Source organism: Pristis pectinata, chromosome 7 (assembly GCF_009764475.1).
Source record: "Pristis pectinata isolate sPriPec2 chromosome 7, sPriPec2.1.pri, whole genome shotgun sequence".
In the NCBI taxonomy this organism is placed as follows: domain Eukaryota; kingdom Metazoa; phylum Chordata; class Chondrichthyes; order Rhinopristiformes; family Pristidae; genus Pristis; species Pristis pectinata.
In genome coordinates this window covers 43,912,193-43,939,960 of record NC_067411.1, presented here as the reverse complement: position 1 = coordinate 43,939,960, position 27,768 = coordinate 43,912,193, and the positions used below count along the sequence as shown (strand labels likewise).

General features: G+C 41.8%; 1 protein-coding gene across 7 annotated transcripts in view; it reads right to left on the bottom strand.

The window, feature by feature from the left end:
- Positions 1-27,768, bottom strand: part of plppr1 (phospholipid phosphatase related 1) — a 97,418-nt gene that overhangs the window by 39,300 nt on the left and 30,350 nt on the right. For 6 of the 7 annotated variants that reach the window (XR_007956631.1, XR_007956632.1, XM_052019690.1 and 3 more), the window contains exon 3: positions 1,410-1,598. The exons of the other annotated variant lie outside the window; for it this stretch is intronic. Coding sequence is in view for 4 of the 6 variants with exons in the window: in XM_052019690.1 (XP_051875650.1) it covers positions 1,410-1,598 (189 nt within the window). In the remaining 2 variants the exon portion in view is untranslated. The remainder of the gene's footprint in view (positions 1-1,409; positions 1,599-27,768) is intronic. 7 annotated transcript variants of the gene reach the window in all.

Sequence of the window (27,768 nt, the reverse complement as noted above, 5' to 3'; positions counted from 1 at the left end):
ACTGAGGCACCCATTGAATGAGCATCTCAACAGCTAAATGTGAGAGACAACACTCTCAGTTAATTTTAGCATACTCTGTCAACTTTCCAATCAAGTCTCCCAATGCCAGCAGAGTGTGCCTTTAACTAACAGTAAGAGCAACAATGTAGTGTGAGGTGCTTCCATTTCCACTGAGACTGATCTATGATGTTTGGACATTGCAGCCTGAAGATCCAATTTGTATTGGTAAGGGCAGAAAAGGGTGTTACACTGAGAGTGATGAGAGAGTGAGGGTGCGCATCTGACACCAGAAAAATTACAAGCTTGCTAATACCAGTTGTGCATGGAAGCACTTGGTTCACTTTCATAATAGGTGCAATTTCATCCAGAAATGATGGTGAGTGTAATCTACTCTGGATTAAGTGGATTTCTGCCCAATTTGCACAAACAGGAGGTAAGTCACATAGTTTCTAGACTCTAGTCTTACAAAATATTTCTAAAATTACAAAAAAGGGGAACAGATCTTTTGGAAAATGTCATTGTTCTGGGAGTTTAAACAATTTCTGCACTATTTCATCAGATACTTTAATTAGTTCAGCACTAATTGATCCAATATGGAGAGAAATGAATAAGAGCCTTTCACCAACAAGAGAGGACTGAAATCACAGAGTTATGTACTTAGCTGGAATCTTTATTATTTTGATTGATTGGATTAATATATAAATGACAATGGAGAAGGCTTAAAATGGTAGAAAAGTAAATGAGAATCAATTTTTAAATTTGCTGTTCACTCATTAAAACATGGTGAATTTCTAGATTGCAAGACACTAAGTGAATCCACTTCTCTCTCTCTCTCATTGGCACCAAGCACTCTGTTCACAGGTAGTAAAAGGCAAACGGGTGTAAGAATATATGGGAATGATAGAAACAGTGAATAGATTGCTACTTCAGGCTTTAAATGAAACCATCGGAGTTTCATTACAGTCATAGAGCAGCAGTTAGCTTATCAGAGACTGACGTAAAAACACTGACATACAAACAAAAGCATCGGTTACGCACATCGGCTACATCCCATGGAAGGATGGTAGCACGATTTTTCATTTTAAGATGAATTTCAGACAATGGCTCAATGGATTACCAGGACTGTAGTCTAGGAAATTTTCCAGGACATTTAAAAAAACACAGTATGTGGATACACCAAGGTTATGTGCTGTGTTCTGAACTGAAATAATTTCCAAAAGGTATAACATTCTTATGAGTGAACTGGAGAGAAAGAAAGAAATGAGAAACAGGGTTGAGCAAAGATGGGTGAGAGAGGTACGGTTCTGTAGGAGGAGGTGTTTGAGGGCGGGAGAGAGACTGAAGGTGAGAAGTAGGGAGAGTTTGACAGGAATTATAGAGCAGCGTGCAGTGTAGTTTGTGTTACTTACAATAATGGTAGGAGCTGCTGCCAGCACACAGTACAGGACGATTGGGGGGATGAAGCTGTCTTCTTCTGGTCCTGGGTAGGGTTTCATTAAGTCAGCATCCTGGCAGAAGAACCCCTGGACGTGCACCTCGAAGGTGTCGGTGCACTCAAAGTAATAGGCGAGCAGTACGGTCCCAGCCATTATGACGAGCTGAAAGTACAGCATAGTTAACATAGAGAGGAGCTGTCGTCACTGCTGAAGCTGTCCTGGTGCCTCAGATGCTGTGGTCCCATAGTGCAAGCTCCCTGCAGCATCCCAGTGATGCTTCCGCATCTGAGCAACATGCTCTCCCCTTTGATCCACCCCTTACATAAACCTTCTGGCAGATGACACAAATGAATGTTTCATATGGAACCAGGGGCCAGGCAAGGGAACTGATGATTTCAGTCGCAACTTTATCAAAAGGCACAGGAGTGTCACTAATGATTAAGTGATCAAAGTTGACTACAAAGGCAATGTGTCCTCAAGTTAAACATCAAAATAGGCTCTATTTTTATCAACCCCATCTGTTTCTGGAGACATTATGGTTGGCAAATGCTGCAGAGTCAAGTTCTCCACATTTCAGGGGTAATTAAAATGTGCTGCTTTGTCGACCAGCTGGAACACACTCCCAAAGCAGCAGCACAAAAATCAACCTCTGTTACATGCAAACAGGCAGTTTAATGTACCTTGTGATCTAGGTGAAGTCTCGGGAAGCACAGGTAAGAGAGTCTTGAATATTAAAGAAGCACACTGCAATAATTATCTTCAAAAATCAAGAACAATTACTGAGTAAAATTTCACTAGATTTTTGCAGGATTAAAGGAGCAGTACCAAGCCTAATTTTGTAAATGAAAATTGGCAATTGCTATGGATGCTGAGAATCTGAAATGAAAACAGAAAATGCTGGAGATATTCAGCAGGTCAAGCAGCATCTGAGGAAAGAGAAACAGATAATGTTTCAGGTCAGTTCTGACACAGAGTCTTTGAGCCAAAATGTTAGTTGTGCTTCTCTTTGCATCAATGCTGCTTGACTGCATGCTGTTTCCAGCATTTTCTGGTGCTTCATTATTCCTAATTCTTGAACTTCTTTGCGAATTATTTTCCCCACAATCAGAACTACAGTATTGGCATAGAATTGCATAGAATAGAGAGTATAAAAAATCATTTGGCCTAACAGGTCTCTGCTGAGAAAAATTAAAGGATTAAAATACAAAATGAACATATCAACTCAGCTTCAGCTCAAGGACTGAGCTTCACCACAAGGGCAGCAGAAGTGGTTAGTGAAGGTGAATCATCACGACCTTTTCAAGTGCAGTTAGGGATCGGCAATAAATGCAGGCCTTGCTTGAGATTCACACATTTAATGGATGAATTAAAAAAGCTATCTTTCTACCTGCCTTTTACACTTTGAAGTGTTCAAAGTATATAAGAAATAGGCACAGGTTTCATGCTGCTTACTCCAACCTGGAAAGAATAACTTAGAAGAACCTTGTAATCAGCAAATTCTCCTCACACACAGCCATCAACTTCACTCTGACAGCAATTAGATTCAACCCTTGAAAAGCAACAGGAGCTGCTTAACATAGATCCACCATAGCAGCAGAATAGTATACTGCCTATATTATACTGTAACATCCTTAATGAAGTGTCACATCATCCTATCTAATATGGGGAAAGATATGGGAGGAGCAGTACATTTCCCATTGCCTATGTAGCCCAGTGACAAGTATTGCAGAGTCACTTTGGTCAATGAGCATAGGTCTCAGCTATAACCAAACTCATTAGCTTTGACTCTTATCCATGTCTCTACCACTGATATTGTGCACTGTGATAAGATTAATTAATGACCTCATTGTGAAGGCACCTTAGATAGCAACCATCATAAAATGATTGAACTTAAATAAGGGCAACAAGAATGAATGAAAATGGAGCTGGCTGAAATGAACTGGCAGATTAGTTCAAAGGATCAGTGAGTCAAGATGTCAAGGCAGACATTTAAGGGGATTTTTCAGAAAATATAGAATGGATACCTTCCAGCAAGAAAGAAAATTTGCAAGGGAAGGACCTTCCATCTAAGTTAACTAGAAAAGTTAAAGGTAATATAAACTTAAAGAAAAAACATATTGTGCAAATTCAGGGGGGCAGGTCAGAAGATAGGACAACATTTTAAAAAAAGCAAAATATAAGTAAAAGATTATTAAGCAAGAAAAGATTGGAATACATGATAAAGCTTGGCAGAAATATCAAATATAGTAAGAGTGTCTAAAGATGTTTCAAAAAGAGTTAACAAAATAAGTGCTGGCCCCATAGAAAGTGAGCCTAGGGAATTAATAAATGAAAACAAGGAATGGTTGATGAATTCAAGAGGTATTTTAGAGAGGTATCCTTACTACAGACGATACAAGTAACAACCCAGAAATTGTTGTAAATCTGGAATTGGATCAGGAAAATTGCACTAAGGCAGCAGGAATAAGCAAATTGAAAGAGCTGATGGTTGATAATTCTTTAGGTCCTGAAGGACTTAAAAGAAATGATTACTGATTTGAATGATAATGATTTTGAAAATGATTTTGAATATTAATTTTCAAAATGCCATTAGATTGGAAAATAGCATACGTAACTCATTTATTCAAACAGGGAGGGAGACTGAAAGCAGTTAGCTTAACATCTGTCTGAAGGAAAATGTTGGAAGTTATTACTAAAGGCGTGATAGCAGGACACTTAGAAAACAAATCATGGGAATTAGGCAAAGCCAGCACGGTTTGTGAAAGGAAAATTTGGTCTGACCAAGTAATTGGAGTTCTTGGAAGAAGTAACATGTAATGTGGATGAACGGTGACCAGTCAATGTACTCTACTTAGGCACTTGATAAGGTGCCACACCAAAATGTTACTGTGGGACATAAAAGATCATGTGTAGGTAGTAACATACTGGTATCGATAGAAGGTTGGCTGTCCAACAGAAAAAAGGGAATACACATAAGTGAATCTTTGGAGACACAAGAGATTGCATGTGTTAAAATCTGGAGCAACAAACAAGCTGCTCAAGGAATTCAGTGGTTCGAGCAGCATCTGTGGGGGGAAAAAGAATTGTCAACGTTTCAAGTCAAAACCCCGCATCATGACCCTGTATCAGGATGCAGAATCCTGATGCAAGGTTTCGACCAGAAACATCTGCAGTTCCTTAACCCCCCACAGATGCTGCTCGACCTGCTGAATACCTCCAGCAGATTGTCTGTTGCTCTATAAATGAGTCTTTTTCTGATTGGCTGGTGTGGTGTGCCACAAGGAGACATGCCAGGCTCTCAACTTTTTACAATTTACATAAATGATTTGGATGAAGGCACCAAAGGTATGATTGCTAAATTTGCTGATAACACAAGATTAGATAGATAAGTAAGTTGTGGAGACAACATAAGGAGGCTACAAAGGGATGCAGATAGGTCAAGTAGGTAGGCAAATGAAGTACAATGTAGGAAAATGTGATAGTCCATCTAGGCAGAAAAAATAAAAATGAGTATGTTATCCCTTAAACTATATCATGTTTAAACTTGGAAAAAATTAGGAGCGGTAATGTTGATCCTTCGCTTAAATTTGAAGATATTTGGAGTCCATTTATTCAATATTTTCACATGATGTAGATCCCCTTTCAATAACTTTCCAACTTGGAGGAATGGACTTGACGACATTATATTGCTCTGTTTCTACTGAGAAATTTTAGCCCAGTTTTTTTTTCTTTTTTTATGTTGTTTGTTTTTCTTTTAAAAAGTTTTTTTTTGTTTAGTTTATATTGTTTATAATTTTTTTGTTTATTGATTTGGGTTTTTTTTAATTTATATAATAAATCTTTTTCTTTCCTTTCTTTTATATTATATCCATTTACTAAGAGATCATTGGATCTACAGATTTTTTTTATATTTTATTGTTCTTTATGATTATATATGTTATGATCGTTATCCTGATCTCTTTGTATTACATGTATAAATATTGATGCTATATATCAATCTGTATTAATTTGAAAACTAATAAAAAGATTGAAAAAGAAAGAGTATATTATCTAAGTGGAGAGTTATTGCAGATTATTTTGTCCACGAAAAGAGTGATCGAAACATATAAGATCCTGAAGGGCCTTGACAGGATGTATGTGGTGAGGATGTTTCTTCTTGTGGGAGACTGCAGAACAAGGAGTCACTATTTAAAAATCAGGGGTCCTCCATCTAAGACAAAGATGAGGTGCAATGTTTTTCTCTTAGTTATGAATCTTCAGAACTCTTCCTTGAAGCACATTGAAACCAGGGTGCTTGAATATTTTTAAAACAGTGGTATATCGATAATCAGTCAGCAAGAAGGTGAAAGGTTATCAGGAGTAGATAGGAATCTAGAGTTGAGATTACAATCAAATCAGCAATGATCTTATTAAATGGCAGAGCAAGATTGGGGGACTGAGTGGCTTACTCCTGCTCCTAATTTATGTGTTTGTTAACTTGTATGTCCATCAACCATCCTAGAAACATGATGACAGAGAAGACTTATCAGAAGCTGACCAACAAATCCCAATAAAGTTTCAAGTAAAACCCATAACCTGTGAAAAAGCATAGTGATTCACAATATACACTGCCCACATTCCTTCACTCCTTTGAAAAAATTGGGCCATAAATAAGGAATTCCTTTAGAAATAATAAACCATGAATAAGAGTGAAAACTTTACAGAGAACATGCACGTCACATTGGATTTTGGATGTTTGAATTATTTGATGCATTTTCCAGCATTTCCTCCCCTATCTTTCCACCTGTGACAAACTGAGGCACAGAATTACGAAAATCATAAGGGACACTCGCTCAGCGTAATTTACACTACTCTCTCTCTAGCAATTGGGAATTAGTTCCACTTCTTCATCTCTTAAATCTTTCATCTTCTCCCAGGGATTTCAGATAATTTCTTACTTGGAGAATAGAGAAGTAATTAATAGTAATTATTTTAAAAAGTGCCTTCTAGCTACTACAATATACTTGAACCTAATCTTATCTATGAGAGGATCTTTCCAATTCATTGAATGCACATTATCTAAATGTTGACTATCTCTCCAAACTGTCACCTCACTTTCCATTTTGTGCTAATTTCCAGTCTTCTTTCATTGAGATCTGGGGACAAACATTGAAGAGAAATGTTTGGGCTTTTGTATTAAAGGGAGCACATTTAAAATCAACCTCAGATTTCACGACTGATGCATTTTTCATTGAAGAGCAAGAAGTGACATTTGGGCTTTCAAACTGACCATCTCTCACAACACTTCCCCATTAGCTACCTCAGCGGTAGCTCCATGCTGCTTTGCAAAAACTGAAGGACTCCCTCTTCAGAGGTCATACCGAGGTAATTCCACTCATAGCATCTCTGAATTCACACTGACACTCCAACCCACCTGTTATCTCAAGGAGGGCTATGCCAACAATGTATCCTTTAACTCTCAACTTAAGGTGACACTATTTGACAATCTGCCATACTTGATGCCACTACCCTTTGAAACCATTCTTTCCTCTGCCTCTTGTTATTCTTTCTGCAAATGTCAGTTCCTCACAGAGCAATCCCATCAGTCCCATTCCTTGGCAGATTCCCCAGGGTCCTGCAAACCATCTTCCCTCAAGTACCTATATAATTCACTTCTGGAAGCCCTGAGTAATTCAGTTTCCACCACCCTTAGCATCAATGAGTTCCAGAATATAACTGCTGTTGACATCAAGATTTTTTCATTACATGTTCTTTATATCTTTTCCCATAACTTTATACCTCTGTTCCCATTCATGACCCAACCACATTCACTCCAGTCCATCATGTTTATGCTATCTCTTAGAATGTTCCCATTAGACCCATTCCCTGTAACATATTCTTTCTTGCATGCCTATCAATACCTTCCCCCATTCTGATAAAGAGTCTGGGACCTGAAAATGTTAACTGCTTCTCTTTCCACAGATGCTGCCTGACCTGCTGAGTTTTTTATTTTCAGCATTTCCTGTCTTTATTTCAGATTTCCAGAGTCCGCAGTTTTCAACATCCTAAAGTGTTGCAATGTTAGGAAAATGGCAGCCAATTTTTACACAGCAAGTTCTCATGTTATAATGAGTAGATAATTGGTTTCAGAGATCTCGATTGGTGGATAAATATTAGCTGGATACTGGAGAGAACTCTGCTGTTCTTTCTTCACAATGGTGCCATTGTCACTTTCTGTCCACCTCTAAGATTCAATGGTTTTATTTTCTCACCTTTTGGAAGGTATCTGTGACAATGGAACGCTCTTCAGCGCAATACATGGAGGATTGGTATTATGTGCTCAGAGACAGTGGAATGGGAGTTAAACCAACAACCTCTGCTCTTGGAAGCAAGAGTTGCAGTTGGCACTAACTGGCACTGCTGAGTCCGACTGTATGAAACCTTGTATCGACTGTTTGACTTGAAATGGAGCTTTCTTCCCTGCACCCTCAAACAGTTTCCTTCACCTCTGAAATATAATCACTTCTAACTTTCAATATATATCAGAAGCACAAAAGCAATGCATCAGAGTGACCATCACAAACTCAGGCTAAGGAATGGTACATTAATTGCTTAACTCTTTCAGAGCATATTGCTATTGCATGTTTATATCTGGGAAGTAACGGGTAAAGGTGGTACAGTGGTGTTGATGCAGGCAACCCACTCCTGAAGTCAGCTGGTCAATCACTATGCAGTGCGGAGGAAGAGTTAGTCATTGAACATCAAATGAGTTCCAGGCTCAGCTGCCACTGATGTGATTGCCTTTGGCTTTTCTTCTCCTGGCACATTGGAAGCTTTCAGACTGTTAGACAAGGCTGCAGCTCAGTGCATCATCTGAAAGGTGGCATCTGTGATAGTGCAGCATTACAGTCATAGAGTCATACAGCACGGAAACAGGCCCTTCGGCCCAAATGGTCCATGCCGACCAAGATTCCCATCTAAGCTAGTCCATTTACCCGCATTTGGCCCATATCCCTCTAAACCTTTCCTATCCATGTACCTTTTAAATGTTAATGTACCTGCCTCAACCACTTCCACTGGCAGCTCACTCCATATACTGACCACCCTCTCAGTAAAAAAATTGCCCTTCAGGCTTATAGTAAATCTCTCCCCTCTCTCCTTAAACCTATGTCCTCTAGTTCTTGATTCCCCAAGCCTGGTAAAAGGACTGTATGCCCCTCATGATTTTATACACCTCTATAAGATCACCCCTCATTCTCCTATGTTCCAATGAAAACGATCTCAACCTGCTCAACCTCTCTCTATAAATTAGTCCCTGTAGTCCCAGCAACATCCTCGTAAATCTCCTCTGCAGTCTTTCCAGCTTAATGGAATCTTTCCCATAGCAGGGTGGCCAAAACTGAACACAATATCCAAATCTGGCTTCACTAACATCTTGTACAACTGCAACATAACATCCCAACTTTTATACTCAGTGCTCAGACTGATGAAGGCCAGTGTGACAAAAGCCTTCTTCACGACCCTGCCAACCTGTGATGCCACTTTCAGGGAACCAGGTACTTGTACTCTTGGGTCCCTCTGTTCTACAACACTCCCCAGGGCCCTAACATTCACTGTGAAAGTCCGACCCTGGTTTGTCTTCTCAAAATGTAACACATCTTTATAAACAGATATTCATCACTTTACCAGCATTCAATTTACCACTGAGTCTTTGGAGTGCGTGTCCTCAATTTATAAATATTACTTTTGCTATAATAAATGATATGCCACTCTCTATGTATGGGATACACAACGTGAAAATAACCCAGCATTTTACCCAGCTTTGATGATTTGCAAAATTTTGCTTAACGAGACATTTCCCAGGAACGCATTCTTTTTCCTAGATCAATGAATGGTTCTATATAATATATTGGTCAATTGGCTGGTTTATTGATTGATCTTAAGGATATTGTTGAGGCAATTATAGTATTGAAATTATTGATTCATTTACAAAGTTGTCTGCAATATTAATTGGAAAGGCAACAAGATACCATATCCACCCCTAAATTCTTCATAAGCTTGAAGCCTCAAAGTTGCCACTGCAACAAGATAGAAGCAAGCTGGGAATGTCAGGAACATCTCATTCCCTCATTGAATAACTCAGAGATGAGAGACCAAGGGCAAGAATGTCACAGTAAGCATCATAGAAAGAGCAAGGCACTGGCACTGAGAAGGGGAAAACAAACACGATTTTATTGGAGACATACTGAGTAAGCAAGAAATGTTTAGAAGAGTAAGAAATATCATCAAAATAAATAGGATAATAAAGAAATGATGAGGTACATAACATTGGAACAACTGCATAGATACAGGCCATTTGGTGCAACAAAGCCATACTGAGGTTGTTGCATCAGTTGAGTCTCTTCTTGTCTCTAACTCACTACACATAATTCTCCCTTGTATTTATCAAGCTTCCTTTTCATGCAATTCTGCTATTGCTCGCTGAATTTCAGACATTAACTTGGCTAAATTTCCTCATCTGCAATGTCATGTCAACCAGCTGCATTTAGAAAATGCCTTTAGCACAGTAAAAGCTCTCCCTGAAATTATCTTGCTGATCCTGAAACGTTTGAACAAAGTAAAATACACAGCTGTGGAAAACCATGAAATCAGAACCTTAGCCTCTGTTCTTTGTTTTGATAATTTATAATTCAAAGGAAACAGTAAACTGATAAACTATGGCCAACTTTTCTCAGACAAATTATTGACGTCAGAGTCCACCTGTCCAGTCTATGTGACGAGATAACAATGAGGAAGTATGAAGAAGAACTGAACATGCAGCTGATCACGAACCCACACAGGTGGATAATGAGGATAAAGAGAGAGAGGTGTGGGTGTCGGAAATGCACCTCCAGATCCAGTCGGAAAGCCAATAGGAGATCCAATAGTGGTTAAACCGGGGCAGATACCTAAAAGCTGGAGTGAGGAAGGAAAGGGCATAATTTGACAACAGTAACAACCGTGTCTTTTTTTTATGGTTATTCATTTTTGGGATCTGGGCAATGCCAGCATTTATTACCCATCCTCAGTTACCCTTAAGCTAGTGGCGGTTTTCCACCTTCATGGCCCAGGGCAGTCCTGCTGGTGAAGGTGCTCCAACAGTGGTTACAAGATTTCCAGTGGTTATAGATTTCCAAGTCAGGATGGTGTGTGACTTGGAAAGGAACCTGCAGGTGATGGTGCTCCTGTGACCCTGCTGCCTTGTCCGTCTTGGGGATAGAGGTCGCAAGTTTGGGATGTGTTGTCAAAGTAGCCTGGGTGAGTAACTACAGTACATGCATCAGCCACAGTGCACAGGTGTTGGAGGAATTGAATGCTTAGGGTGGTTGATGAGGTACCAATCAAGTGGTTTGTTTTGTCTTGGATACTGTTGAATTTCTTCAGTGTTTTTGGAGTTGCATTCATCCAGGCAAGTGAAGAGTATTCCACCACAGTACTGCCTTGTAGATTATGGAAAGGCCTTGGGATGTCAGGAGGTGAGTCACTTGCTGTAGGATCCCCATCCTCTGACCTGCACTTGTAGTCATGGCATCTATGTCGTTGGAATTAGATTTGGTTTATTATTCTCACTTGTGCCAAGGTACAGTGAAAAATTTGTTTTGCATACTGTTCATACAGATTAATTATTACACAGTGCATTGAGGTCATACAATACAGAATACAGAGTAAAGTGTCACAGCTACAGAGAAAGTGCAATGCAGGTAGACAGTAAGGTGCAAGGTCATAATGAGGTACTTAGTCAAGTTTGTGGTAAATGGCGATATTCATAATATGGATGGTGGAAGATTTGGTGAGAGTAATGTTACTGAATGTCAAGGGGAGGTGGTTAGATTCTCTCCTGTTGGAGATGCTCATTGGTAGCCCATGCCTGAATGTAGTCTAGGTCTTGCTTCATGCAGACACAAGCTGCTTCACTTGTTGAGGAACAGAAAATAGAATTGAATACTGTGTAATCATCAGTGAACATCCTCCCCTTATTACCTTATATTGGAAGAAGGCTATTGTTGAAGCAGCTGAAGATGGTTAGGCCCAAATTACTGTCCTGAGGAATTCCTGTAGTGATGTTCGGGGCTGGGATGATTTACTTCCCACAATCATGGCCATCTTCCTTTGCGTAAGATATGACTCCAGCCATTGGAGTATCTTCTCTTTGATGCTTATTGACTTCAGTCTTACCAGGGTGCCCAGATGCCATACTCAGTCAAATGCTGTCTTCATTCAGGGCAGTCACTCTGATTGCACAACTAGAAATCATTTCTTTAGACTATGTTTGAACCAAGGCTTTGATGGGGTCTGGAGCTAGTAATCCTGCCAAAACCCAAACAGGGCATTGGTGAGCAGGTTATTAGTGCTATTGTCAATATGGGTTCCATCACTTCACTGATGATTGAAACTAGATTGAATGGGCAGTAATTAGTCAGTTGGTTTGTCCTGTTTATTGTGAATGGGCAATCCTAAATCAGAATGCTGGCATTCCTATGCCAAGAAATAGATGAGCTCTATAGAAATGCTGCTGATACAAAAAAAATGTGTTCAGCCTTTTTGTTTTCTTAGAAAAAGGTCAACATAATTTTAGGGTGGCACAGTGGCACAGCTGGTAGAGACACTGCTTAACAGCACTGGAGACTTGGGTTCAATCCTGACCTCAGATGCTTTCTGTGTGGAGTTTGTTACATTTTCCCTGTAAATTGCCCCGAGTGTGCAGGTGAGTGGTTGAATCTGGGGGGAGTTGATGGGAGTGTGGGGAGAATAAAAAAGGGGCGTGAATTCAGTGAGCCAAAGGGCCTTTTCCATATACTTTGTCTCTATGATTCTACGACAATCACTTACTTGCGTGTCTGTGTGTGCGAGCGTCCGTGTGTGTGTGTGTGTGTGTGTGTGTGTGAGTGTGAGAGAGAGAGAGAGAGAGAGAGAGAGAGAGAGAGAGAGAGAGAGGAGCTACCAATCAACTAGAATGAGGAAAGGACTTCCTTATGAGTAACTGACAGGCAATCAGGCAATGCATGGAGACCAGGGACATTGGTAATCCCTTTTCTACAAGCTGGAGCCTTTTGTAAAGATAGATGCCTTAATAATAAAGGATGTTTTAGTGTCTTTCTAATTGGAATTGGTTTATCATTGTCACATGTACCGAGGTACAGTGAAAAACTTGTCTTGCATACCATCCACACAGATCAATTCATTCCAACAGTGCATTGAGGTAGTACAAGGTAAAACAGTAACAGAATGCAGAATAAAGTGCTACAGTACAGAGAAAGTGCAGTGTATGTAGACAGTAAGGTGCAAGGTCACAACGAGGTAGATTGTGAGGTCAAGAGTCCATATTGTACTAGGAAACCATTCAATAGTCTTATAACAGTGGGATAGAAGCTGTCCTTAAGCCTGGTGGTACGTGCTTTCAGGCTTTTATATCTTCAGCTAATGTGGGGGGGGGGGGGGGGGGGGGGGGAGGGAATGTCCAGGTGGGTGGGGTCTTAGATTATCCTGGTTGCTGTACTGAGGTAGACAAGAGGCTGGTTTATGTGATGTGCTGGGCTGTGTCCACAATTCTCTGCAGTTTCTTGCAGTCACAGGCAGAGCAGTTGCCATACCAAGATGTGATGCATCCAGATAGGATGCTTTCTGTGGTGCATCAGTGAGGGTCAAGGGGGACATGCCACATTTCTTTAGCGTCCTGAGAAAGCAGAGGTGTTGGTGTGTTTTCTTGGCCATGGCGTCGATGTGGTTGGACCAGGACAGGCTATTGGTGATGTTCACTCCAAGGAACTTGAAGCTCTCAACCCCCTCGACCTCAGCACCATTGATGTAAACAGGAGTGTGTGCACCACCCCCCTTCCTGAAGTCAATGACCAGCTCTTTTGTTTTGCTGACATTGAGGGAAAGGTTGTTGTCATGACACCATGTCACTAGGCTCTCTATCTCCTTCCTGTACTCTGACTCTTCATTATTTGAGATATGGCCCACTACAGTGGTGTCATCTGCAAACTTGTAAATTGAGTTAGAGCAGAATCTGTCCACGCAGTCGTGAGCGCATGGGGACTAGAGTATGGGGCTGAGGATACAGCCTTGTGGGGCACCAGTGTCGAGAATAATCGTGGTGGAGGTGTTGCTGCCTATCTTTACTGATTGCACTCTGTTGGTCAGGAAGTCAAGGTTGCAGTTGCAAAGGGAAGTGTTGACCAGAGTAATTGGAATTCACACAAAAAACTTAAATAAGGGTGATACATTAACCAGTTGAAACTATTTAAGGGTAAATGTGAAACAATTCTTTCCCAAGTCAAAATGTGTAAATAACCAGTAATCATCAACGTTATCCAGGCAGTGATGATGGTAGAGCAAGGACTGATTATACCACCTAACAATGTCTTTGGAGCAGATCCCTGAATAACAAAGGAGAGGGTGCATGTCCTATGACTGTTCATTGTCACCTCTGCTGTAAGAGTTTGTGGTATGAGTACCAGAGGAGGGGAAAGTTTAAAAATGACACATGATTGTTTTAGGAATGATGTTAAAGTGACCTCCAAAATGGGTTTTGGGGAGGGAATCAGAAATTGGATCCAACTGCTCTACACAGATATCCATAGTGCAGTCCAAATCAATGGGTGGGAAATGGATAGTTTCCCCATCAAGTCTGGAATCGGGCATGGTTGTCCGCTCTCCCCGGTCTTGTCCGTGTGCTGCATAGAACCTTTGCTGAATCCATCAGGAAGGATGAGAGCATAAGAGGGATGATGTTGCCAGGCAGTGGAGGCACACAAGTCAAAACTTCCCAGTACATGGACGATGTTGCCGTCTTCTGCTCAAACCCATGGTCAATTCACAGATTGATCAGCATCTGTGACCAGTTCAAGTTGGCGTTGGGGGCGAGAGTCAACCACAGGAAGAACAAGACCCTGATCTTCGGCAACTGGCCCGACCGATCCAATGTCCCCTTCGCCATCAGGTCTGACTACTTGAAGGTGCTGGGGATCTGGGTCGGAGGGGCTGAGGCGTGTAACAAGAATTGGCTGGAGTGGATTGGGAAGGTAAAACAAAAATTGGGTCTGTGGAAACAGTGTTCTCTGTCAATAACTGGGAAGAACTTGGTTATCAGGTGCAATATACTCTCAGGGCTGCTGTACTTGGCGCAGGTGTAGTCTGTTCCTCACTCCTCTGTCTTGGTAATCACATGGGATGTCTTTCCAGTTTATCTGAGGGTCCAAGATGGAGCGAGTCCGATAGGTCACAATGCACAAGTCCCCAGAAAACAGGGGCAAAAGTGCACCCAACATTGCCTCATCCCAATGACAACTTTCATATGTGACTTTACCAGGGTGTGTGAACCCAAAGTACGTGTGCACCAGGTGTCACTACGGGCTAAGGTTCCACCTGTCCCTGGTGTTGCAGAAGATAGGCCTGGCCCCATTACCACACTATGTCCCAGTCAGCTGGATGTTTCTGCACTACCTGTCCTTTGTGGAAGAGTTCTTCCAAGTAAACACCTTTGACCACAAGTCGATCAGGCAGTGGTCAGTGGGGAACGTGCTGCAGATACTGTGGGACAGAGACATAATGTATATGGTGGGGTGGTTTCCTGAGCAGATGGTCTAAACTATCTGGCAGAACGCCTAATCCCCAGATCTCACCAACAAGCACCAAGACCTCGCTTGGCTGGTGATGAGAGGTGCCCTCCCAGTCAGAGCTTTCCTCTACAGATGATATATCACCCCCAATATATACTGTTGCAATGGAGAAGAGATGGTCACCTACCTCTTTGCAGACTGTGGATTTGCAAAGAGGGTATGGAGACAGATGCAAGGGTCTGTGTCCCAGTTCATCTCCAGCAGCTGTGTTACAGAGGACTCTCTGATCTGTTCCTGGGGGCAGACACCGAGACAGACATCAAGTGCTGCTGGAAGGTCATCAACTCAGTGAAAGACGCCCTTTGGTCTGCCCAAAACTTGTTGGTCTTCCAGCACAGCAAGATGTCTGTAAGGGAATGCTGCCGACTGGTACAGTTCAGGCTGCAGGAGTACATACTGAGGGACGCACTGAAGCTCAGTGCAGCCAATGCTAAGTCTCTGTGGGGAAGGACCACAGTATAGGCTCCTTTTGCTACTGCACATGGAGGGGTAGAGTTGGATGGGGAAACTTTTCGAACAATGAAAAGGGCGTATCAAAGCAAAACAGTTATCTGCAGAGAACTACTGGACTGTTCTGTACTGTGATAGTTGGACAATTTACAACTCACGAGGAAACAGTAGACTGATAGACCTGCCATGGCCAACATATGCAAGACAAATGAAAATTTAAAAAAATTTGGAAGCTGGAAATCTGAAATGAAAACAGAAAATGTTGTTAACATTCAGCAGATCAGGTAGCATCTGTGGAGGGAGAAACAGAATCAGCATTTCAGGTCAAAGAATACCAAGGCAAAAGAGAGGCAGTCTGAAACGTTACCTCTTTTTCTCTTTCCACAGATGCTGCTGGAGTTTTACCGGCATTTTCTGTTTGTATTTCCTAAGACAAACAGATCACACTGCAGCCAAGCAGCCTTGGCCAACATGGCAAGTTAATAATGATGAGCTGTGGTACTGGTGGCGAGTCAGCAACGAGAGCATAGCCAGTCAGGAACCTATCACCCACCCACACCACTGGACAATGACGATAAAGAGTGAGACAGTGAACTACAGAACTGCGGTCGGAAGAGGAGTCAACCTGGTCATGTGAACTACAGTCAGAGGAGATGCCCCAGTTGGTCAAAATGCATTCAGAAAAAAAGTCGACCTAGTCAGTTGAACAGCAGTTGGAGAGGGGTCGAGATAATCAGTCCAACTGCAGCCAGGGGAGGAGTTAACCTAGTCAGTTGAATTGCAATTGAAAGAGGGACCAATCTTGTCAATCAAACTCCAGTGAGAGGAGGAGTCTTCCAAGTCAGGCGAATAAGTCAGGGGAGGCAATCCAGCCAATTGAAATCAAAAAAGCACGTTTGCTTCAGAGTGAGTATTTGAAGAATAATTGTGCCCAGCAACTATTAGCTAAGTTGGGGATCTGTGACACTATAATAGTTTCAGTGATCCGTAATAATGTGGGAGTATTGGTGATATTTGTGGGAGTGTAACATACACCTAAATAATGTTCTTGTTTTATTGTAAATTGCAAAGTCCAGCTGCTATAATAAACTGAAGTGCTTTAAAAACTCCATTGCTACAGCATATAGGATGATGTTACAACAGGTGTAGATTTAAAGGAACATATAAAAGGAGCAAACAGAGATGTAAAAGTGGGTAAGTACGGGGAGCTTTTTAAGAGCATAATCCCATCAGATTGCAGAACATGGAGAACAAAACATAACCAGCAGCATGAAAATAACCTCCCAAAATAGCCTACACTGAAACTGCACAGATGCCAAATAGATCTGGCTTGGATATGAAAGTTGCCCATATGTCCAGGATCTACACAAGAGACCTGTTGAGAGCCATCTGCACCTGCTTCAAGGAACAGAAGAGACCACCTTGATTGGGAAGACAAGTTAAAGGGCAAATGCAAAACAAAAACACACGTGTTTTATTTTCTTTACAAGCCACATGTAATCCTCATAAACAAGGCTGCCTTGATATCTGTTAGCCCCAAGGCATGGTCACTTCCCCTTCACCATCTACCCCCACTATAACGCAGACCAGGCAGTAAATGTGCAATCTATCACTTAGACATCTCATAATTTATATTGTTGAAGTAGACATATGTGAAACTGAGGAAAAATTCCATTTAAATCACTACTCAAAATATCAATATTCTGAGGATTAATGGATATCTTCAGCAGAACATGCAATGATCTTCAGCCTGAGGCCACCCTGACCAGCAGTCAATACAATCACCTGCAAAGTTAGAAATCTTTTAGTCCTGAGGTTGGTAAATAGACTGAGACAAATGGAACAGTCTCCTGGTAGTATGTTCATAAATGAAATAAATAAACTCATGGCAGTTTGCCATCACTGAAGCTCGGAGCACAGTGATTGCATTGGTGCTAAGTTACTCCTTTGTATTGAGAGGCCTGGACTCCTGATCTGCAGACATGAGTTCCAATCCAAGCATAGCAGCTGGGGAATTTAAATTCAAGTAACTAATAATCCTGGAAATGAAATGCTTGTTGTAGAAGTCTCTCTTGCTCACTAATGTTTTTCAGGGGACCAAATCTGTCACTCTTACCTAGTCTTGCCTATAGGTGACTCCAGGCTCATACTAATGTGGTTGACCCACAGCCAAGCTCTGACACGGCCTAGCAAGCCTCTCAGTTCAGAGGGATGTAGGAATGTACAAGAAATGCGGGACTTCCTAGTTACATCTATATCCTGTCAATGAATGAAATAAAAAAACACTTGGAAACAAAACATAAAGGTTGGGTTTGCAGATGAACAGATCATGTGCCTTTCAGTATCTTCCCCCCCCCCCCGGTCAGATGATGACAAAAGTTCCAAAGCTTCTTATCCTTGGGGCAATGCATTGGTGCAGTGGATTATTCTGGTGTCTCACAGCTCCAGAGACCCAGGTTCGATCCAGACCTCGGACAGTGTCTGTGTGGAGCTATAAGTTCTTCCTGTGACCACATGGATTTCTGCCAGACATTTCAGGTTCCTTCACCCACCAAAGATATAATGGTAAATTACATTGCAGAGATTATTAAACACTGTAAATTACCCTAGTGCAGATAAATGGCAAAAGAATCAAAAGTGAGTTGATGAACATGTAAGAGAGAATAAGTTGAAAGGCTGCAGGGAAATGAAAATGGGAATGGGATTGATGTGAATGCTCTGTTCAGAAACAGTGTGAATCTATGGGCTGAATAGCCTTCTACCGTGTTGAAATAATAAAGTAATATCCAAATCACTCCATCCTTCCTGTTTTTCTGCAAGTTCCTTCATCCCCTTTACCCCTTCCTAACACTGTAACCTCTTCCAACACTACAGTCCCCTGGGATCTCTGAATCCTCTGGCCTTTGTGCATCCTCAATTCTTGTTCCTTCACCATTAATGGCCATGCCTTCAGATGCTTAACCTCAAAGCTCTTGAATTCCCTTCAAATCTTAGAATACCCTCTCTAAGCCTCTCCACTTCTCTATATTCTCCTCTCCTCCTTCAGGTTGCCTCCTTTAGTGTCCTGGTATCAAACGTGCTGATAACGCTTCCATCCCAGAGATTGGGATGATTTTACTAGGTTGAGGGCAATGAACGAATATAGCTCCTTGTTATTGTATCATTCAGGTTGCATATGGAATACACTGTAAGTGTGGATTGGATGTTTGGGAAGTGCCTGGGGTTGGAGGGGTTTGAAGATGGTCAAAAACACAAACACAAGTAGGCCTCAGGCCCTGAAAAGGTCCACATCTCTGTGATCAAGGGCACAATCCACTTCGAGAAGTACAAAATATAGGTTGGAGCTCCATCCCCGCGTGCCACTCACCCAGGGCTGTCCTAGAGAGCACATTGATTGCCGAGCAACAGAGAGGCAGCTGTTTGTCTAGGAACGGAATAATGATCACACCAGACTAATTGTGATCTCCCAGGAAACACAGATGGCATGCTAAAACCAAAAGAGCAGTGGTTCATGACTATCATACACATTCTTATCTAACTGACATTCAGAAGTAGCAGCTCTGCTGTTCAATTAATCTCTAAATTCACTCAGGACAGTCCTGTCTTAAATCAAAAAGTACTTCAGTGGCTGTCCTGGTATTTGTGAGAGCTATGACTCAGTAACAGCACTCTCACATCTGGAGTCATGATGACTGTGGGATCCTATCCCCGAGATCCAAGTTTAGAACCCTTTCTGACACTCCAGCACAGTGCATACGAGGGGTGTCTCTCAGATGAACCATTCAGCCAAATCCCTGGCTGTTCTCTCAAGTGGAACTGAAACTGCTGATACTAGAGAAGAGTAGGAAAGGCTGTCTAGTGCCCTGATCAATAATTGGTAATTGGTTTATTATTGTCACATGTACTGAGATACAGTGACAAGCTTTGCTTTGCATGCCATCCAGACAGATCATTCTAAACATAAGTACATCGAGGTAGTACAAAAGGAAAAGCAATAACAGAGTGCATAATATTGTGTTTACATTTACAGAGAGAGTGCAGTGCAGGCAGACTATAAGGTGCAAGAGCCATGGCAAAGTAGATTGAGAGATCAGGAGCTCATTTTTATTGTACAAGAGGTCCATTCAAGAGTCTTATAACAGTGGGATAGAAGCTGTCCTTGAGCCTGGTGGTACGTATTTTCAAGCTTTTGTATCATCTGCCTGATGGAAAAGGGAAGAAGAGAGATTGACCATGGTGGAAGGGGTCTTTGATTATGTTAGCCGCTTTCCTGAGTCAGTGGGAATTGCAGATAGTCAATGGATGGGAGGCTAGTTTTTGTGATATTTAATCTTCAAGCAACATCCCTAAACAGATTACCAGGACATTACTTCATTCCTCTTTCTGGGACTCCCTGTATGCAAATTGGCTGTGATATTTCAAAGATTATAACAGTATGATTCTGGGCTATTTCATTGAAATGCCCAGAGGTTCTGAAAGAAGTTACAGAAACACAAACTTCATCCTAGGTTGCAAGCACAAGTGACCAAGAACAAGCCTTTATGCATGGTCGAAGTTCCTTTCTTTATTCTGCATGGCATGTTACATGTCAAATTTAATTGATCCGAAAACTTCACTCAGTTGATGCATGATGATTTCCTCACTGAAGTATTAATGATTATTCCATTACCAAATGATGAAACTGCAGTGATTGTCGAGGACTGTCAGCGCTCCTACCACAGGCAGGGGCAATGAACTATACACAAATAAATAAACATATACTGTCTAAAACCCTAAAACAAAATAACAAGTGAAAAGATTGGACTTTTTCCAAAGCACATTCTGTGACCTTGGGATGTCAGAAGCCAGTGAAGCATCTTCTAAGTAGACAAAAACAGCTGCAGGGGTGTGCACAGCAAGATTCCACAAAGAGTGATGCACTAATGACCAGTAAATCTGATTTAATGATGCTGAAGAGAGATAAGTATTGGCCAGAATCCCCAGGAGAATTCAACTCTTCTTCAAAATAATGCCATAGGATCTCATAAGTACAACTGAGAAGACAGACAGCGCCTCGGATTAGCATCACATCCAAAAGCTCCCTCAAGCACAGCACTGAAGCATCAGGCTGGATATTTGTTTGATCAAGGCCCTAACTAAATCCATAACTCTCTCCTTCAGGGATAAGAATGCTACCAATTGAGCTGGTATCACCAGCTGCACCACCAATACACTACTCAATTTCTTACCCTCCCTAGACTCAACTGAAAATGGAATTAAATAGCAGAATCACCAGTCCTAAAAGGCTTTTGATGAAGAATACATATCAGCATGTAAATTTACCATGAAGGCAGTTGTGTAAATTACATATTAATTAATCTAAATTAATATTGCGGTGATAGCAATAATTATGCCTAGAAAGTTTTGAATTCACGGTTTAAAAACTTGCTGTTTAAAAAGGTGACCCGCTTTTGAGAAAAGTGGGTTCAGCGAATTTCTTTTAGCTTGGCAAATGAGGTTTGGCTTTATTACATTAGCGCAGCAAAAAATAAACTGAGATACATTTCCAACCTGTAAATGGAGGATGATGATAGTGCCCTTGCAGTACTCAGAATTTATGTCATGTCAGCTTTAACTGGCTGGAGAGCACTCCTGTCTTCTGACTCTTAAGGTCAAGTCTCACTGAAGGGATGAGCCAGTAAGAGCAGTACTGAGGGAGTGCTACACTGTTAGAGGACCTGGCTAGAAACGTGTGTGCTGCCTGAAAAGTTCTGCTAAGCTGGAGTTGTGTGGTGGGCTTTGTTCGGGGTGCAGGATGTGGTTGAAATTCTATTGTGCACAAAGCCCAGGCCTTGTATACTTTGTGCACTCAGAATCACCAAATCATAATCACAGAATCATTGAAATTTATGGGACACAACAATGGAGCTGTTGAAATTATCATCTTCCTACCCACTGCTCTAGGTCTGTAACCTAGGTTACTGCTCTTCAAATGCTCATCCAGGCATCTATTAAACTTGGTAAGGATTTTGCCTCCACCACCCTCTCAAACAGTGAGTTCTAGCCCCCCTCCCCACCCCCAAACTATTCAGATGAAAACATTTCTCCTCAATCCCCCTACAATCCTTCTACCAATTAACTTAATCTGTATCCCCTACTTATTATTCTCTCTACCATGGGAAATAGGTCCTTCCTGTTCACACTGTCCAGGCCTTGCGTAATCATATAGACCTCAGTTAAATCTCCCTCAACTTCCTTTGTTCCAAAGGAAACAAATCCAGTCTCCTCACAACTGCAGTTCACCAGCCCTAGCAACATCTTCATAAATCTCCTTTGCACCCTCTGATGTTATCACACCCTTCCTGTCATGTGGATCCTTTTACTGTATACCGTGCTCTAATGTTGGCTTCATTGCTGCTTTATATAGTTCTTCCCATGTATTCTTTGGCTTGGCTGATGGACACAGGTGTTTTGTATGCTTTTGTAATTAACTTATTTACCTGTCCTGCCACCTTCAGGGATCTGTGAACACACAGTCTACGGTCCCTCTGTTCCTCTACATTTCATGGTATCCAACCATTGATAATGCATTCCCTTACCATCTCTGCCCTCCCCAAATGCAATACTTCACACTTTTCCAGATTGAATTCCATTTGCCACTTTATGCCTCCTTGACGGATCCACTGAAACCTCCCTGCAACCAAGAACTACTTTTCTCACTATCAACCATACTGCTAGTTTTGGTATCATTTGGAAACTTCTCAATAATGGCCCCTATGTTTAATTCCAAATGATTTATAGGTACCCTGAGAAACAAGGGACCTGCAGAATCCCACTGCACAAGATGCTCACTGCTAAAACTCTTGCTGATGACTCCCCATTGTTTTCTCTCACTAAGCCAATTTTTAACCTAACTTGCCACTTTCACCTGGATCCTATCAGTCTTGCTAAGTTTCATATGAACTTTTACTTGCACTATCCTCATGTAAACTACTTGTTACTTCCTCAAAAAGTTTCAATCATTGGTCAGGGAAAACCTTCTCTTAAAGATCCATGCTCAATGTCCTTGATTAATCTGTGGCTCTTTAGATAGCTTATGTTATCAGAAAGATTTCCAACAACCTGTCCACTACAGACAGTTAGCTGACTTGGCTGTAGTTACATAATCTACTCCCAGTATCACATTAGCTGTTTCCCATTCCTCTGATACCATGGTTACAGCCAAAAAGCCATTAAAAATGATTGTCAGAGCCTGTAGTATTTCCTCCCTTGCTTTTTTCAAGAGCACTGATATATTTTACATGAGCCAGGTGAGTTGTCCTCTTTTAAATATGCCAGCACCTTGTAATATGTCCTCCCTTTCTATGTTTACCATTTATAATATGTCCAATCTTCTCCCCTAGCACCAGTCCACTCTTCCACAAGGACATCTCCAAAGTACTCTTCCAGAATTGTACACCAGATAGACACCACAATCATTCTGATGTTTAGGCTCTAATAGAACCCACCTTTTCCTTCCAGACTCTTCTTCCTTCATATATTTCTAAACATTTTAGGGGCTTCCTGGATTTCACCCGCCAACATTCATGTGCCCTTTAATTTCCTTCAACCCTGCTATAACACTCCAGGGTTTCTGTTGTGTTGAACTCTCAATATTTCTCATCAACTTCCTTTCTTTGACTTAAACTAAATCATGAAGATCTAGATTTGGGAGCTCCTCCTTTTCTTTCATTTGAAATATATTTGTTTGAGTGCTCACTGCCTCTTCTCGAATGCCTCACACTGATCTGACACTGATTTACCTTCCAGTAATGTTTCCAGTCCACTTTCCCCAAACCATTTCTCAACCAGCTTTCCATCCACCAGCTCCCACCACTACAGAGCCAGCAGAGGAAATCATCTGGCTGCAGATTGTGGAGGTTGGGTAGGGATAGGTTGATTTGGGAATCAAGGTAGGTTGAAAAATGGCTTAATTCATCTGAGACGCTGATTTCATTGGAAGCAAGGGGGATGTGAAGCTATCGCTGGATAGACATTCAAATAAGGATCTACCTAGATAGCAACAGATGCTTCAGACTCCCCATCAGTGAACAATGAGACATGGTCCTCTTTATCTAAAACCTTGGCAGGTCTCAACCAATGTTCCAATGTGCAGGGCCCAGGCTGTTTGCGAGTCCCCTTTACCCAAAACAATTTTGTGTCACTATGCAACATCAGTGCATATACTCAACTGCCCTTGCCATCTAAATCAAACCATAGCAAATTTCCAAAAGTGTAAAACAGACACAGTAAGTTGTGCATAGAAATGTAGCCCTCCATAATAGAATCTCTAGGATCCCATTGTTCAGATAGCATGACAATTTGAGGCTCCATTTATGGATCTTGTGGCCATTTTCCTTCCCAGTCTCCTATCCTGTCTTACAACAATGACCATGCTTCAGAAGTGCTTAATTGGCTTCTGGAACGTCCTGAGGTCATGCACTGTGCTTTTTAATTGCATGTTTCCTTCCAATTTTGATCTATGTCATGAATATAGTCAGATCATTCGATAACAAATGATACACAGGGGTGCATTGCTTCATTTTTCCAACCATTGTGATAAAGATGCAACTAATATGATTATTAAAATAACGAGGGGCATGACAATTATGCTCCTGTTCAGAGTGATAAATGTATTAGTTACCTCCTCTATTGGATGTTTGACCTTAGAACCAATAACCTGTGAAGATTAATTTAAGTTAAACTTCTCACTGCACCTGTACCTGAAGGCAACCCATGCATTTATATGACATCAAATACACTCAGTTACTCTCCCTTCCAAAAGTGAGCACCAGAATGAACAGCAGGGAATGTCAGGAGTACCCAAGTCAGTTAAAAGAAGAACCAAATTTGGCTATCAGTTTCTACCACACAGAGCAGGAGCTGGACTTATTTACAGGGAAGTTAGGCTTCTTTCCAGTTGTGTGCTTTGAGGCAGTTGGTTGTAAATGGTCATAACATAAATCTGGCTTTAATACCTTGGTTGTCCAAGTCTGAGAAACATTTCAGGGGTTGTTGCTAATGAGGAAGTTAGGGAGGAAGGAGTGTTGTCAAGCAGAACCTTTCTTCATCCAAAATTTAATAAAGCTGTTAAATAAAATACAACAGAGACCAGTGAGGCGAACAGATTAATGAGATCTGAGAGGCAATTACATGAGCTTCTGCAGAGAGTAAGAATGAGAGAGAGAGCAGCAGAGTGAGGGAGAGTGTGGGAGACAGCAAGAGAGGGAGGGGGAGCGAGGGGGAGCTTGAGTGAAATAGAAAGTGTGCATGAGAGAGAGAAAACAAGACAAGGAACAAAAGAAAGACAAAGTGTGTCTCGGTCTGTGTGTGTGAAAAAGAAAGAGAAAGAAACCAAGACAGAAAAGAGGGAGTGTGTGTGAGTGTGTATAGGTCAGACAGAGTGAGAGCGAGATTGCAATTGGCAAAGAGACTGTGCAATGTGCATATGTAACAGAGAGAAAGAGACAGACAGACAAAAAGACTGAGTGAGAGTACTAAAGAACTAAGCAACGATGAGGTTGGTGATGTTTAAACATCCAAGAAAGGACCTTTTGACTATTTCATGCCCCAGAAGTATTCTTGTGCTTGCTTGCTATTATTACTTTTCTCTTTCCCAGATGATCTGCTTCAGCTGAAATCAATAATTCAATAGACCAAGAAGGGTCTCTTCATTCAGCCCCTGGTAATAAATCAGGCCATGCATTACTTACTATATCCTTCTATTGGTCAACATCAAGCTTCAAGAGATGGCCTTATTAGTTTGACATGGTTAACAGCTAGTACAGGGTCGACCATGGCTCAGTGAATTGTGCATTTACCTCTCTGTCTGAAGGTTGTGGGTTCAAGACCCACTGTGAGATTTGACTGCAGGAATCTAAGCTGATACTGAGTGCTGCATTTGTCAGATATGCTACCTCATGGATGAGGTAGAGCCTACATCCCTTTGCTGTGTCAAAGCAAATGTGTGTCTACACTGTGACAGCCAATCTCCACAGTTAGTCTTTCATCTGACATAGAATTGCAGGAAGGTCCCAGCACGTTTCTGCAGTAAAATTGCAGCTTCATTTTATTCATGCATTGAAATTTATTTCAATAGTTCTGTAGAGATGTCCACTAAATCACTAATCTGGTGAGCCACTAAGACTGGAAATTCATCCTTGGTTAGTCACACTGGACACACAGAATGGTGGTAGCTGTGCATTGTGTTCTGAAAGTGGACTTCCATAAGAAATGAACTCCAGCAGCTACTGTATTGCACATTTGGTACCAGTGACCAAGAGACAATGTTCACTTTGCATTTGTTACAACTTTTCTGCTTTATGCAGCAGTTTTGTGGAACTCATCCTGAGAACGGAGGATGATGTCCATCAACCCTCGGCCTTCTGGAGTACTGAGGATTGGCCCAGCTGGATTTCTACCCTCACCGAGGTTCCCTTTGATATCCCATCTCTCCAATCTCTAACCAGCCTTGTTGACCGATTCTGTCCTTCTGATCCAACTCCTTCACCCCTCCTTCTTGTTTCCAAAACCATTCAAACAAAGAAATAAAAGTCACCGCCACTTCCCCTCCCTCCCCAAACCTACCCCCACAATAAACAGGGAGTCAAATTTAGATTAATCAAATCTGGTGGTGACAAAGGCAGCGATTAGATATTTTGTGACAGATAATGTTATAAAGGTGGTAGTAGATGATCTTTATTACAACATGGTGTTGAAACTGTCAGCATGCCCATGGAGCCCAATCCCACATTTTTGGATGGTGTCTGCTTATAGTTAAGGAGTCTGATACTTTGGTGCAATGATGCAGGCATGGCAAGAGAAAATGCTGCTGGAAATACACTGGCAATGATCAGATAGTCAAGATTAGAGCAAAGCAAGATGTGGTCAAGGGAAGAGACATCTTGAAGAAGAGCGGTAAGGGCAATTGACAAATGTGAACAGGAACAGATAATGTATCTGAATAATAGCGATGGAAAAGGCTCTTTGTGGCAGTAGCCAGAGGCATGTAAGCTTTGTGCAAGTGTGGAAACCAGAATTGGAGAGAGGAAGAGTGTGGAGACAACACCAGCAGGGGGCTGAACTTGTCACTTTGGGCTGCTGTTGGACTCCATGTGGAACGTTTGTCTGCACAAGTACAACTCAGAACAGCTGTAGGATTGGAGAAGGACTGAGGGAAAGACTTCAAACCTGGCACAAAGCTCACAGTCCATCAGATAGCAGTGATCCCCATCCTCCTGTATGTTTCTGAGGCATGGACTCCATACAGCAGGCATCTCAAAGCAATGGAGAAATACTACCAGCTGAGTTGGCAAAATCCTCCAGATCCAGTGGAAGGAGAAGCAACCAAACATTAGTGTCCCTTCTCAGGCCAACATCCCCAGCACCGAGGACCTACTTACTCTCAGCCAACTCCAATAGGCAGGCACATCATTCACATGCCCCACACTAAACACCTGAAAGAAAGACTTTACTCCAAGCTCTGTCATGGGAAGAAATTATCAGGAGGTCAAAGGAAAAGATTCACAGATGTTCTTAAAATCTGCTTGAAAAATATGCAACCTCTGTGCTGTCTCCCAAGATTCCCTGGTGCATGAAGATTAAGTGGAGAAGAAGTAAACAGGATGGAACTGGGATTTTGAATTCCTTTATCAGGAGTACATGAAAATCCAGCAAGAATGGTGGAAACTACCGAGCCGTTGGCTTTGTCAACTAGCTGTGGCGGAGGGTGAGGTCCCCATATTGGCCCTGTCAGCCACCTCGGAAACAGAGGGGTAGCAAGTCATCTCATCTCGAATAACCTGGCTTAACGGAGATGGTTACAAGCACATTATGCTACTTTGTAATGTATTGTCAATGGTGAGCCTGTGAGACATGCCCAGCAGGGCAGACTAATAAAGAAAGGAAAACTGAGCCAAAATGATGACAAACAGCAGTGGCCAACTCTGTAGCAGACAGAAAGAAAGAGTGACTGACCTAACGTTAGAGGATTAGATATTGAGTCCAGAAGGCCGCAGCATGCCCAAATGGAAGATGAGGTGTTGTTCCTCAAGTCTGCTTTAGGCCTCATTGTAACAGTGCAGGAAGCCACAGACAGAAAGGTCAGAATGGGAGTAGGAGGGGAACTAAAGTGGCAGACAAAGGCATAACTATGGGTGCTTGTCAGTCTACATTTCAGTCCTACTTGGGCCCACTCTCCCAACACTTCTTCCGGTACATCGACA